Genomic DNA, 15541 nt, shown 5'->3' on the forward strand with positions numbered 1-15541 from the left:
CCCTACCATCGGCATTCTTTAAAATCAATCTGCCATGTACATTTTTCCTTTTACTTGCTACATATCTAAAAAACTGTTTAGGATTCTCTTTAGCCTGCATGGCCAATGTTCTTTCGTAATCCTTTTTTGCTTTTCTTACCACACTCGTCACCCTTCTGGCCTGCGCTTTATACCGTTCATGTGCCTGCCGGTCACCCTTCTCCTATTACTGACTATAAAAAACATACTGACTATAAACTGGTGTTCACCAAAAATTGGCAACACTTCTAAACCTACAAACCTCGCACACAAAGAAATATTAGAACACCATAACGTTGTTTAGAAATTTCTCTGCCAAAAAGACTGTGATGTCACCTACACAGGTTCTACCCTGAGGTCTTTATGGACAAGACTACAAGAACACTTTCGTGACTGTAACATCCCTATTCCAGAACATTTAAACAATAAAAAAAACGCAACAACCAAAAGATAAACAGGATACAAAGTACAGGAAAAACTGAGATAGCAGTCCACGCCCTTGAACAAACACATACCCTGCAAATTGACAAGACCATAATATTAGACATACAAGACAATGAAACAATGCCTAGAATATCGGAAATGATAGCCATAAAATGTGACAAAAACTCAATAAACGTCCACCGACCCTACTTAATCTCCACGAGTTGGAAGCTCCACAATATAAAAATTATTCTTGTTGAGAGGCTTATAGGCTGGTTAAACATGATAACTAATATTTAAGGAGTTGACAGCGTATACTAGAAATATAGATTAAATAAACTTTAATATATACTTTCCGATATTTCGGCGAACGTCACGTTGCCATCTTCTTGGGAACTTACTACAAAGACACGTGCACACAAGTACTAATAACAGCAAATGAGACTGAAGCTAGGAAGCTAGCGTTTCCTAAAGTCCTGATGGTGTGGTGCCCCCTGGAGGGCTATATTGGTAGTTCTTGGCCTTTGGGCTGAAGTTCTTCTGATAAAAGTATCCCAAATTTGGGGCAGTCTCATGCATCCAAATTTGTTGAGGTTTGGCATGTTCCTAAGGGCCGAGGCTGATTCCATGAATAGTCTTTCATACTTGAACTTGCTGCGGTGTATTACTGTGGCTTTCTTCCATCTTATTCTGTGGCGAGTATCCAGAGCGTGGTCTGCAAGCCCAGAGTGGCTGTACTGGTGAAATCGGATGTAATCCTTGTGTTCTGAGATTCTGATATTTGCTGTCCTGCCTGTTTGGCCAAAGTAGGACAGTTTACAGCTGCAAGGGACCTGGTATACACCAGGTAGGTCTAGGGGAAGTGGTTGGTCTTTGGTGGAGCGGATAAGGAATGCCAGTTTTCTATGTGGTCTGTAACAAGTGGTCAAGTCATGTTTTTTTAGGATTTTATTGATTTTTTCCGAGGTGCCTCTGATGTAGGGAATAGTGATAGATTTAGAGTAATCTTTTTTGTGAAGGGGAGGGGGTGGTGGGTTGTGGATAACTGGGTTAAGTATTTTTTGGATTTTTTGGAGGGGGTAGCCGTTGGCTGAGAAAGTGTCACGGATGTGATTTAGTTCAGTGGTTAGGGCTTGATCATTAGAACAGATTATTTTTGCCCTGTTGAATAAAGTTTTAATAACTCCATATTGTTGTGAGGGGGGGGGGGTTGTTGGTGAATGTATCTGCCTGTATGGGTGGGTTTTCTATAAACTGAGAAAACCAAGGTTCCATCAGGTTGGCGGGTGACTAGTGTGTCTAGGAAGGGGAGGTTATTGTTTTCCTCTTTTTCCAGGGTGAATTTGATTCTAGGGTGTTGGTTGTTCAAGTGTGTTAGGAAGGAGAGGAGTGAATCTGGGCCATGTGGCCAAATAGCGAAAACATCATCAACGTAGCGAAGCCATATGGTAGGTTTTTGTGGAGCTGAGTTTAAGGCTTTCTCTTCAAACATCTCCATGAAGAAGTTGGCCAAGGGTGGGGAAAGTGGTGAACCCATGGCTGTCCCCTCTATCTGTTTGTAGAATTTTTCCTGCCAAACGAAATAGCCTGAGTTCATTGTAAACTGAAATAGGGCTGAGATATCGGGAGGAAATTTAGCTTGGATTAGCTCTAAGGTTTCTTTGAGGGGGACATTCATGAATAGGGAGGAGACATCAAAACTGACCATTATGTCATTATGTTGGAGTGTAAGGCTTTCTATACTGGCTTTGAAGTGGGCTGAGTTTTTTATGTGTGATGGTGTATTGCCAGTATAGTGTGAGAGCGCTTTGGCTAAATGCTTGGCTAGTTTGTAAGTGGGGGAATCAATGCCATCCACTATGGGACGTAATGGCACATTTTCTTTGTGTATTTTTGGGAGCCCATATATGCGGGGGGGGTCTAGAGTTATAGGGTTTTAGTCTGTTGGTAATCTCCACCGGCCAAGAAGTGACCTTCTTAAGCAGTCTATGGAGTTTTCTAATTTGTGAGTTGGTGGGATTGTAATCAATGGGGAGGTAAGTGGAACGATCTAATAATAAAGCCTTGAGCTTACCTGTGTAATCTTTAAGATTAAGTACCACAGTGGTGTTTCCCTTATCCGCTTTGGTGATCACTATTTTTTTGTTTCTTTTCAATTCTTGTAGTGCTTTGTATTCACTACTGGATATGTTGGATTTTGGAGGTTTTGCTTTGTTGAGAACACAGGCTACATCCAATCTGATATCGTTGGCGATGTGGTTAGGAAGTTGGCGAATCCCGCGTTCAATTTGAATCATTAATTCCTCGGCCGGTAATTTCCTAGGAGCAATGGCGAAGTTGTGACCACGTGACAGAGCGTGGAGTGCTTCTGGCTTTAAGGTAGCTGACGATAGGTTAACAACAGTGTTGGTTTGTAGTTTGGGTGCCGAGTTCTTTGTTAATTTATCAAACTTGTTGATATGTCGGCTTCGTACTTGTTCAAATTCTTGAATTTGAACAAGTACGAAGCTTCAGTCTCATTTGCTGTTATTAGTACTTGTGTGCACGTGTCTTTGTAGTAAGTTCCCAAGAAGATGGCAACGTGACGTTCGCCAAAATATCGGAAAGTATATATTAAAGTTTATTTAATCTATATTTCTAGTATACGCTGTCAACTCCTTAAATATTAGTTATAATATAAAAATTAAGTCAGGACTCTGACCAACAGGAGATATCACAAGTACACCAAAGACAGAAACACCTAACTAACCGACATGACATAGCATGCACTCCCATGAGTCCCGAAGATGACAATTTTCGAAACGGCTCACACCCGTAACTCCCACCCCTGACTTTTTCCCTTAAATCCCTCCTCTTCACCCAAAGGAATAATTCCTTTCTTCAGATCCTTCTCTCACTCCCCCCCCTTCCAAAACGCTCTCTACCCACCTTAATAATAATATTTATACATTATATTAAAAAACCCTAGCTTTTTCAAACAATTCTTCCACATTACTTTACCCCCACTTCCCCCTCAAAAAACCTTCCTTTAACAGCATATGAAGGCACATCGCCAGAATAAGTAGAAAGAAAACAACATCTAAAAAAAAGGTATGTCCAAAATTTCTCCTATTTTTTGTTCTTCATATATTAGTTTATAATACTTCAGTAATGCCCTAGAATTTTGGGTAAAGAGCCAATGACACTGTAAAAAAGGGACACTCCTAAATGAAAGTAGGCTATATTAGGCATTAAAATAATGGTGTATTTTAGAGGAGTAACATGGGAATTTTCCCAGAAATAATACCTATTAAACCATTGTTTTCAACCCAATTCTGGATCCTGATTCTCATTAGCCTTTCCAACGCTTTATCCACAACACTGGACACACAGATTTTGCCTATAATTTCATGCTTGAATTCTGTCACCTCCTTTATGAAGCGGTACGATCTTGCCTTCCTTCCACTCATTTTGGAACTTAACCCAATATAAGATTTGTATTAAACAAATATGTAAGGTAGGTGTCAACTCATGGGCACATTCCTTCAAATTATGTGGCATTTTTACTTTGGTCAAATATCCCACTTCTCCTGACAGGGTTCTGAAATCAGGAGGATTAACCAAGAGATATAAAGCAAGAGCTCCAAAAAAAAAAAAAAAAAAAACTGCAGAGGGAATATAAAGAAAAAGGTGATCAACATATTCATGAGCAATACAAAGTGCAAGCACAAAGGGTGACTAGTATGGTAAAAAAAAAAAAAAAAAAAAAAAAAAAAAAGGCCAAATCACATTATTAAAGAAAATTAGATAAGCATGCCAAAGTAAACCTAAGAGTTTTATCAGTATGTAGCAAGTAAGAGGAAATATCACTGATAGAATGACTATAAAACAATGCTCATGGTAGGAAGGTGACAAATGCAAAAGATAGTTGAATTGCCTAGTGATCATTTTGCAAAGGGTATCAACCTGGTGGGGATTTTGCAGTTGTAACGTGACAGGAATGCATATCGAAATTGAGGTAGATGAAGTGTGTTCAGCATATTGAAAATATATCAATGTAAACACAGCAGTAGGACTATATGGCATGTCAGTCCATGTATTATGGGAATGTGCAAGTGAATTGGCATTGCCGCTGATGAAGTTGTTCAATAAAAGTCTCGGCAGTTCTGGCAGAGTTCCAGTGGAGTGAAAAGGAGAAAAAATAGTTCCATTACATAAAGGTGGCTCCAAGACAGAAGTAGCAAATTGCAGACCAATTAGTATCTCTGGAAAAGTTGGTTAAAAGTAAAATTCAGGCATGGGTTGATAAGAATGATACTCTATAGGGAACAGCATAATTTTGTAAAAGGTAGGTCATGCCTCAGTAATTTATTCACATCTTGTAAAAAAGTTGTTGAAAGTTTATTTTCCACTTGGTTAGACTATAATAAATTTAGTTTAATCCTTTACCCAAGTGTAAGCAAACAAAGTTTGCACCTGAAGTAGTTCAGGACTGAGGCAACTCATAGCAAAGGTGGACCAAGCTCTCATCACTCCTTGTCTCAGTATATAGATCTAAATCCAGAGTAAATTAATAATAAGGTGGTACACCTTTTGGCAACTCGTATAAGTAAATATGACCTCTCCATTGCTTCTGCTTTAGTATCATCACTTCTGGGTCTGCCTCGCACTGACGAGACCTCAATAAAGATCGAAACCGGTCTGGGTAGTGGCTCTTCCCTTAATGCATAGCATTATACATGTCTGCAAGGAGATGTGCTTTGCATTATGGAAGATAATGAGACAAGGAGTGATGAGAGCTTGGTCCACCTTTGCTACGAGTTGCCTCAGTCTTGAACTACTTCAAGGCGCAAACTTTGTTTGCCTACACTTGGATAAAGGATTATTACTTGTAAAAAAGTGACAGCAGACATGGATAAAGGAAATGGCTACAGCATGATACTGCTGAACTTTGCAAAGGCATTTGACAAAATACCACATGGAAAATTGTTACAAAAGTTGTAGCAAATGGGAATGATATGAAGCTAGTAGCATGGATGGGATAGGGGGTGCTGACAGACAGATGGTGGAGTGGAATCTAGGAGAATGAGGGTATCTCAGGGTTACTAGGGCAACCACTCTTTAATTTGTATACAGTGATACAGGGAAAGATTTAAGAGGGAATATTCAGTTGTTTGCTGATGATGCAAAAGTTTATAAAGGTAATGTAGTTTCTCTGAAGGATGATTTAAATAAATTGCCATTGTAGGCAAAGGATAATGATTGTCAATTTAATGCACTTTAGGATAAAAAAGGTTGCATAGGGGGTATCATATTGATGGTACTGGATTGCAGGAAATTGATGAGGCTAGGGACTTGGGGATAATGGTGAACACAGTTGAAGTTCAGTGGGCCTATTGCAAAAGTTGGTAAAAGAGCTCAAAGGATTACTTTGATGCTGAATAATTTTTTTTTTCCCCTCCCATTTTTCCCACATATGCCTTTTCCTCATCAACCGCTCTTGTCACTTTATTATAAAAATGCAATCATATTACTCTGACAAGAGTATCCCTTAAATCCACGCTGACTCTCACAGATAAGGTTATCCTCATTTTTCCAACACTGTATATGATCCCTCACTAATTTCTTCAAAATCTTAACAACTATTGATGAAATACAAATTGCCTATAGTTTGACACTTCCGGCCTGCTACCACCCTTATGCAATGGCACTATCTTACCCTCCTTCCACTCCTTGGGCACCTTTTCCATGGCCAGACTTTCATTGAAAAGCAAAGTCAACAGAGCTGTCAGGCTTTAACATATTCTCTAAAAATCCAGAGGCAAAATCCTCTCCTGTCCCATTGCTTTATTGATATGCAGAGTATTCAGTATTTGAAACACACTCTCTTCTCATTTCTAAACTTCGAACTTTCTAATCTAACCTAACCTAACCTAAACCTGCCCTATCCCGCTACTATTAAAACCTACTTCTCCAGGATGAAATACCCCAATAAAGTGTTCATTGAGCAACTCCACTATGTCCTGTTCATCAGTCACTCTATTCCCATTTTTATCCAACAATGTCATTCTTCCACAATCATTTCTCCTCCTCCTGGCCACATTGCTAAAAAATTCCTTAGGATGTTCTTTTTATTTTAGGGCCAATCTCTTCTCATATGCTAGTTTTGCCTTCCTTACCATACTAGTCACTCTCCTGGCCTGAGTTTTATATTCTTCATGCATCTGCTCTCCACCCCTCTCCTTATATCTCTTCCATAACCTCATTTTCACCTGCAGTTCTTGTTTGATTTGATATTGTTTGTCATCCACTTTACACCAAATTTTGTCCTCTTCTTCACTCGTGCAATATACCTTACTATTGATGCTAACAAATATTCCTTCAAGATCCCAAACACTGATGATATCCTGCCTTTCCAATTCCTCCCTCCATGGAGCTACCCCAAGTTGATATCTAAGACTATTATTTATCACCTGCCTTATAATTCCACATACATTCCTTTTTCTTTGCCTGAGTGTTTATTCATCTTCCAAGTCAAAACCACATGGTCACTCTCTCCAGTTGGGGGCAGAGATACCATCTTATTTATAATCAAATCTTCTGATGCTATGACCAAATTTAAAACTTTTGAACCCCATATTTCTTCTAGTACGTTGTCTGACATTTATCCCTCAAGAATTCCAGAAATTCCATTCCTTGCCACTACCTGCAGTTTTCTCTTTCCAATTTATATGGCTGTAGTTAAAATCTCCATTAACAATCATTCTTTTTGTACTTGCCAAGCTCAACTGCCTTAACATCTCTGCTCTTCACCTTCTATGCTCCCTGTAAAATTTTTATTTGCTTTCTAGCAAATAAAAAATGTAAATGTCCTGTCCTGCCCATCTCTACTTCACACTATATGCTTTCAAAACCATTAGTACCATTGCCCTTCAAATCCTCCACTCTAAGAGGACATAAGTCATCACTTATTATAAGCAGCACTTCACCACTATGTTTTCCCTTCCTATCCTGTCAAAAAATACTATACCCTGCTAGTTCTATTCCTGTCAGTATATCATCTTCTTTCAACCACATCTGAGAGATTCCAATAATTTTTGGACGGACTGATGCTATCGGTGGCACCAATTCATCTCCTTTATCCTGGATACTCCTGGCATTAGTATAAAGAAACAAGGCATTGTCACTGTTTCTATACCTATCATTATCTCCTCCAAACTCCACTGGATTCAGCATTACCTGATATATGCCCCTTTCTCGTAAGCACCCATTACCACAAGAGGCTACCATTCCCCTGATAATTATTGTTTCCCTGCATTAACATGCTGACTTGTTCGGAGAACAGCATTCTCTCCAGATGCCTATGTCCTTCCTCATTCAAATGTAAGCCATCTCTCACATACAGTTTTTTTCTGTCCTCAAATGTCCTCCAGACATCCATGTATTTCAAGCCTCTCTTTTGACACATTCTGGCTATTATACTATTCGTTGTTGATGTATTCTCTGCAGCTCTGCATTATCATACCTGGCAACACACTATCTTCCCTCTCTCTCTTTCTCTCTCTCAGTCTTCTTCCTTACAACCTCAAGCATGAACCTCAGCCTGTCACCTGATTTGCACTGCCTCTCGTCATTCAGCCCATCATCACAATCACCCCATCCACCCTTTCACCTCACTTAATTGCCATAGTCATACGTCTATTGTTTCTCCAGGAAAATGCTCCTCTGGCATTCTCTCTTGTACACCACAGATCATCGAATCTCTGTACATCACACTTCTTACATCAGATTTCTTCCTTGCTTACCTCATTCTCCTCTAATACTTTCTTTCTTTGTTCCCCCCCCCCCTTAACTGTTGTCCTGTAATCTCTCCATCCCTGGTTTCAGTGGTCTCGCATTTCTCTCATTCTGTCTCTTTTACTGGTTCTCCTATTCTCTCCCCTTTCATCATTCTAATGGCAAAAAAATAATGGACTAGAAATAATGGCAAAGCTGATTCGCTTTGCCATTATTTCTAGTCACCTAATCTCATCCTTCACACTTCTCAGCTCGTTCTGATGCATTCCACTTCAGCACATGTATCTCTCTTTCTGCAAGCTACCTACTCTTGCTTGACATTCATCCTCCCAATTAACACCATCTTCAAAAACTTCATGTTGTTTCAAACCTTGCACTCACATTGCACTCGTTATCCTCGCATTCAATCATGCTACTTGTCTCTCTCTTGGTTGGTATTCACCTATTTCTGACATAATGTTGCCAAGTTCTGTTATGCTAATTTCTAAATCACAAAGTTCTTCTCAATTTCTACATTTTCCATAGACATGCACTCCCTGATCTCTCACATGCCACATATCTAACTGCCAGGATGCATACATGCCACAAGCACTGCATACCACAAAATCCCATAGTATGCTGTGTAAAATGTAGTTCTTAAATGGCAGGGAACTTGATGATAAGCCATTGGCAAACTGAGCTGCAGCTACTGCCATTATTTAAACCCTGCACAAATAATACTATACTATACTGAAATATTATGTTTAAGTGCAAATTACCCACAGGCTATACATTGTATCTAGCTTAGATTCCCTGTAATATAAAGTAAAAAAACTGTAATAAATAATAACGAAAACTTTTTCACTGCTACCTCATAACACATCCGACTATGACCTCGCTTTCTGTTAGATTCAAATCTATACTCTATGGAGATACTGTGTAATAATAATAATGAAACAAAAGAAATTGCAGGAAATAAAACAAATTCAATTGCAAGAAACAGGAAATAGACAAAGGAAATTGTGAGAAATAAAACAAAAAAATCATTGGAACATAATAAAAGCAAATCATCAGAACAAAAGCAATCACAAGGAACAGAACAAAAACAATTATGTATTAAAGATGGAAAAAGCATTGGCAAGAAACGTACATAAATCACACAATAAAACAGAAAAGTACAAAGTACATGTAAACAACGAGAGACTATAAGAAAGAACTAGAAGAGTATGAAATATGAAAATCTAGAAACAGTACTTAAATTTTGAAATGTTGCTTTAGCTTAAATTGATGTGTTACTCAAAATCTTCATAATAAACCCAAATATATGAGGTCTGTATCATGAAAATCAGAAAAATAAAACAAGAAGAGGAACACAAGTGATAAGCATGAGTCAGCATTAGTCCATTGTGAATGTTAGCTTCCTAATGGGAAGAGACCAAATGATGTTATAATTGGCATAAATCAATACTGTTTTTTTATTCTTAGAACTGTAAATTAAAACCTACTTCGTTTTGTGTTGCGGGATTCTGTTAGTGGTACAGTCTGTGCATATTTGGTTCGTTATGAAGATTTCAGGTAAGTGACATTGTGAAATTTAAACATTAATTGTGGACTTTTATGTTCATAATGTTATACTCTTCTAGTTCTTTCTTATGTCTCCCATTGTTTTATACATTATTTTGGTACAGGTATTCACTATAGTGCATGTCTACTGTATCTAATTTCATGTAACACTTTAAGCCGTATTCATTTTATAATAATTAATCAAGAGATTGTTATTCTTCTTTGTATTAGCATTGCCTTTTCAGAGTAGTGCTGATTTTTTGGCTACTAAAGACCCAGATATTGTAGAGCAACAGGAGGGAGAAACAGCTATATATGAAAAGCATGATGCACTTCTTCATGGAGCTAAGTCAAAAATGTAAGAATTCTTAATATGCCTCTAATTCTCTCTCTCTCTCTCTCTGTATACTTTCTGCATTCTTATTTATAAAATATGATACAGTTTGCTTTAAGAATGGATTTTATTTTTTTTATGGCACAAAGACACTTCGAAGATCATATTGCACCAGGACACAGGTTATAGCAGGATATGTGGTAAATGGTTAATAGGATAATCACAAACATCCATGCCCTTGGTGAGATTCGAACCCACAGCCTCTTGGTTGGAGAGATGATATGCTAACCACTTGGCAAACCAGGTTGGCTTTGCTTAGGATCAAAGTTAGATAACTTTGATCCTTTGATCAAAGCTAGATAACAGTAAGGAATGTGAAAACAACTGCAACTTCTAATCCAATATCCAGTCCTTGTTCGTGGTGTGTCTTGTTACCAGATATCCATTTAGCTACTGAACAAATGAGGATTGCTAGTCCCGATATTCTGTTTGGACTTAGCCAACACAATGTTGTTACCCCTCACGCGCACACATACACACACATAATATGATGGTACAATATAATCATATATCATGCTGGCTGAGATGTGCAATTAAATAAGACTGTGACTATTTTATTCAGGAAACCAGGGTGAACAGTGAAAGGTCATCTACTTGAACAGACTCAGAATTGTAGAAGAATGAGAAGACATGAATGACAAACAGCTCTTCTGAAGTAATTGTAGCTTTTTTATATATACAGTAATAGCTCAACTTCAGGACCCTGTATGCTTAAAAGTTAGTCCACATTCAGAGGTTCCAGATTTCTGAAACATTTTAAAAACCTGACGTAATATCATCATCATAATCAATTTCCTGATATGTACCCTAAGGGGATATTAAGGCTACTATGATATCACTATCAAGTTTACATTATTATTTATCTTCTGTCCACAATTTTCCTCCAAATTAGTCTATTACTTGTCAGCACTTCAAGATGATATTTGACCAGAAATGCTCATGTATGGAAGTATAAAAGTTTTGCAGTGGTTATTCTGCATAAACTCATCCAATCTTTTATGAAAGAGTATTCAAGGTGTAGTCTAGTCACACTTGGATTGTCCTTATATTTATATTTTACATTTATAGTTTAGATTATAGTTATTTTAGCACTTTGGATGTCTTTTCTGATGTTCCCGAGACATATGGATTAGAAGTAGTTTTGCTTGAGTTTTTTTTGTATCTGAGAAGGGATGGGAGGGTATATAGTATTTTAGCTATTTTATAGGGCTATAGCCATTGCCTAAAAATGGGTGGTAAAGAGAGTTAAGGTCTGTGGTGAGATTAGTATCATTGTAAATAAAAAAATAAAAATAAAACGAAATATAACTGAATATGAAAATTATACAGAATTTCCATGGTAATTGTTCCACTTAAGATTCAAGCTTACTTGGTTTTAGGCAAAGCTGCAGTTGCTTAAGAACCAAACTTTTACTTTAAGATTTATAGTTGAAAAATAACATCAATATAAAGTGGTTTTATAGGTTTGGAAGAGTATTTTATAAGGTGCCAAGAGAAAATGCTCTTCCAAATTCCTCAGTTATATGGTCTGACTAGTGTGTTATTTGTTGCCATACCTATACAACTAAAGTATAGGCAGTTAATTAGCATTTGGAACAGAAGCATATACAGAAAGATGTGATGTAAGATCAGTGAAACAAGTATAGTTCTTATATCCTGTTACTCTGCATCTAATAGATGAAGAGTAAATATGGAGGATGTGGCAGTAAATCTAATATTAAAATCAAAGATATTTAAGTTCAGCTTGCTTGCCTAGTGGGCTGACTGGCTAATGTATATGTTCCTTATCCAACAGGATGTAGGTTCATGGACATGGATATTTCTAAATGTCTTTGGGTGGTGCATGAGTTTCACTGCCTGGTGTGACACCACGACCCCATTTTATAGAGGTCTAAATTAGCTAAATGGTTCCATGTTTGGTCTCAAGAGCAGGATTCTGGATTATATATCCTTTAGCCTACCCATGCTGTTAATACTATAGCACCAGAACAGTGATTATAAGTTTACAACTACTTATGAAAGGGATTCACATAAAAAATAAATAAAATGCCTTCTTCAGATGTGTAAAACTTAAATACAGATCCTTATTATATTCCCAAGATTTTTCAACCAGTTTTCTTATTCATTTCTCAGGTATTTTTGTAAAAGATTTATGCAGCATACTTGAGAAGCACACTCAGCAAAAGTCATCTATAATTCTCACATTGTTTTATTTCCTTTTCATATATGAATATTATGAGAACTATACTGCCGTCATCTGGAACCCTTGTAATCAACCTTTTGAATTATGCAGCATGTCTGGACTGATTACTTGCACATGATTCTTAAAATAAACTGTGATAGAATAGGGAATAATATATTCAGGAAGAATGCATCTTTCACAGTAACTATTTCAGGCATTCTTTATTTTCAGTTTTTATGTACCTTTTATCATTTTCAATTCCTTTATGGTAAGACTTTCCTCCATATCCAAGTATTTTGATAATTATCTTCTATATTCTTATTAAAATTCTCTTGTGATTTGGTTTAGCTAATTTTGCACATTGCTTTTTGTATATATTTCTCTGTATTCTCTGACGGAATCTGCTTGCCTGCTTTTTAGAAACTTTCAATATGTTTTCTTTTCCAGTACTGTCTCCAAGATTTGGTTATTGTTTTCAAACTAATATTTTCTCCAATAATATTTCCATGTTTGCATAATACTCAAGTCCTCCTGTCAGGTGTCTTCTCCCTCCAGGAGATTGACTACCATGTGTCTCCACCGTGTCCTATTCTGTGCCTCTCTGCTGCATTCCTCATATGAGAGATAGGTCCAGTCTTCAATATTTTTCATCCAATCCAGTCTTTGTCTTCCTCTCTTTCTCTTTCCCTCAACAGTTCCTTCGAGAAGTGTCCTTTGTAAGCAGTTATGTCTCAGAATATGTCCAAAATACCTGACTTTTCTCTTTTTAATTTCTTTCATCAGGCTCCTGTTGATGTCTACCATCTCTAGTACCTCTTCATTTGTCTTTTTTTCTTTCCATGATATTCTCATAATTCTTTGCAGCATCCACATTTCAAAGGCCTCCAGTTTTTTCACACTCAGATTGGAGAGTGTCCATGTCTCTACTCCATATAATAATGTAGACCATATGTAGCATTTGGAGATTCTTAGTCTTGTTTTCAGATTTAATTCTCTAGATGTTAGTAGATTTTTCATACTGTTGAAAGTTGACCTTGTGATTTCAATCCTTTTTCTAATTTCATCTTCTGTCCTGCCATTCTCTGTGATCAAGTGTCCGAGGTATATGTATTTTTGCACCTGTTTTAATTTATTTCTTTTTATATCGATGCATATTTTTGGTATTTTCTTTTCTCTTGAAAGTATCATGATTTTTGTTTTTTTAAAGTTGAAACTGAGGCCATACTGTTCGCTATGCTTGAGGGTTTCATATATAAGAGTTTTGAGATCACATTTGTTTTCAGCTAGAAGAACCGTGTCATCTGCATATCTTAGGTTATTAATATTTCTGCCCCCTACAGTGATTCCTTTGTGGTTACTAATTTTATTAAATATTTCTTCTGTGTATAGGTTAAAGAGAATCGGAGAAAAGACACAGCCTTGTCTCACACCTTTCTGAACTGGGAATTCTTCTGAGGTCTCTCTATTTATTCTCAAAGATGCTGTCTGTTCCCAGTAAAGATTAGTTAATAGCCTAATGTCTTTTCCATCCATGCCTATTTTTGAAAGGATTTCAATTAATTGTTCATGTTGGATATTGTCGAATGCCTTTTTGTAATCTATGAAGCAGAGGTACACATCTTTTTGTTTTTCTAGATATCTTTCTGTGATGGTTCTGACGTTGAAAATACCTTCTCTTCTACCTACATTTTCCTTGAAGCCACTTTGTGTATCATTTATTTCTATGTTTATTTTTCTTTTATTTCTTTCAAGAATAATGTATAGGAGGAATTTTGATACTTGACTGATGAGGCTGATTGTCCTGAACTCTTCACATCTTGTAGCTTTTGTTTTTTTGGGAATTGGAACGAAAATTGAGCGAATAATATCTTTGGGTAGAAATCCATTCTCGTATATTTTATTGCATAATTTTGTTAGAAATTTCAGTCCTCCTTCATCGAGAGCCCTCAACCATTCTGCCTAGATGTTATCTATTCCTGCAGCTTTATGTGGGTTTAGTTTTCTGACGGCATTTTCAACTTCACAGAGTAAAATGGATGGTTCTTCTAAATCAGTCTGTTCAGGAATATCATTTCTTTGTTGTTCATATAATTTCCTTGTATATTCAATCCATCTTTCCATGATTTCTTTTTTATCCATTAGAATATGGTCTCTTGAGTCTCTAATGACATTTGCATGGTTTGCTGTATTTGTCCTGCTTGTCATTTCTCTGATCTTTTCATGCATTTTTTTGCTTCTGTGTTTTCTATCAAGGTTTTCTATATCTATACATTTATATTTAATCCATTCCTCTTTGGCTTTCCTGCATTCTTTTTTTATTTCTTTATTCATGCTTTTATATTCAGGTTTGTTCTTTAACTTTTTTCTTTGTTCCATCAATGTCAGTATTTTTTCATTCATCCAAGGTTTATTCCTTTTCATTTTTAATTGTGGGAGTGTATTTTTGGCTGCTTCATTGATGCTATTCTTGAATGTTTGCCAGTTCATGTTAATTTCATCAATTGGCGTTCTATTTTCTGTGTGAGTTGTAGTGTCAGACTTGTTAAGGGATTTTGTGAATTCTTTTATAAAGCAGTCTTTAACTTCTTGGTTATTAAGTGAGTCTGAATTATAAGTTTCTCTTATGAATGGTTGGCTTGGTATCTTAAGTTTTATTTTGAATTTTGCAATCACTGGGTTGTGGTCTGCTCCAGGATATGTTTTTGTTTGTGTTATTGTATTTCGGAATCTTTTGCTTATTATTATATAGCCAATTTGGTTTCTGTAGATGTCCCCAGGGCTTGTCCAGGTATATAGTCTTCTGGGAGGATGTTTAAACAGTGTGTTGGCTATTATTAGGTCATTGGTTTTACAGAATTGAATTAATCTTTCACCTCTTTCATTTCTGATTCCAAGCCCTTGGTTTCCCATGCAAAATGAGATTTTTTCTGAGCCCATTTTTGCATTTAGGTCGCCCATCAGTATGATAACATCATCTGATTTAGCACTGGAGATTGCAGTTTGGATGTCTTCATAAAATTGTTCCAACTCTTCATCTGGGTGATCTTGGGTTGGTGCATATGCTTGGATAATATACAGGTTGAATGGTTGTGCAGTTATTTTGGCTGTTATGATTCTGTCATTTATGAACCAATATCCCTGTAGAGATTTTGCAATTCTATTACTTAGGATTACTCCATTAAGGTGTAAGTCACTGCCAGAATAGA

At 36.8% G+C, this 15541-nt stretch overlaps 1 protein-coding gene across 1 annotated transcript in view; it reads left to right on the forward strand.

The window, feature by feature from the left end:
• Window positions 1-15541, forward strand: part of Mcm3 (minichromosome maintenance 3) — a 322450-nt gene that overhangs the window by 239288 nt on the left and 67621 nt on the right. Inside the window, exon 13 of the mRNA XM_090392917.1 lies at window positions 9991-10117. Within this exon, the coding sequence (XP_090249043.1) occupies window positions 9991-10117 (127 nt within the window). The remainder of the gene's footprint in view (window positions 1-9990; window positions 10118-15541) is intronic.

Source organism: Typopeltis vanoorti, chromosome 5 (genome assembly GCF_054136105.1).
Source record: "Typopeltis vanoorti isolate ZY-2024b chromosome 5, IOZ_Tvanoo_1.0, whole genome shotgun sequence".
Taxonomy (NCBI): Eukaryota; Metazoa; Arthropoda; class Arachnida; order Uropygi; family Thelyphonidae; genus Typopeltis; species Typopeltis vanoorti.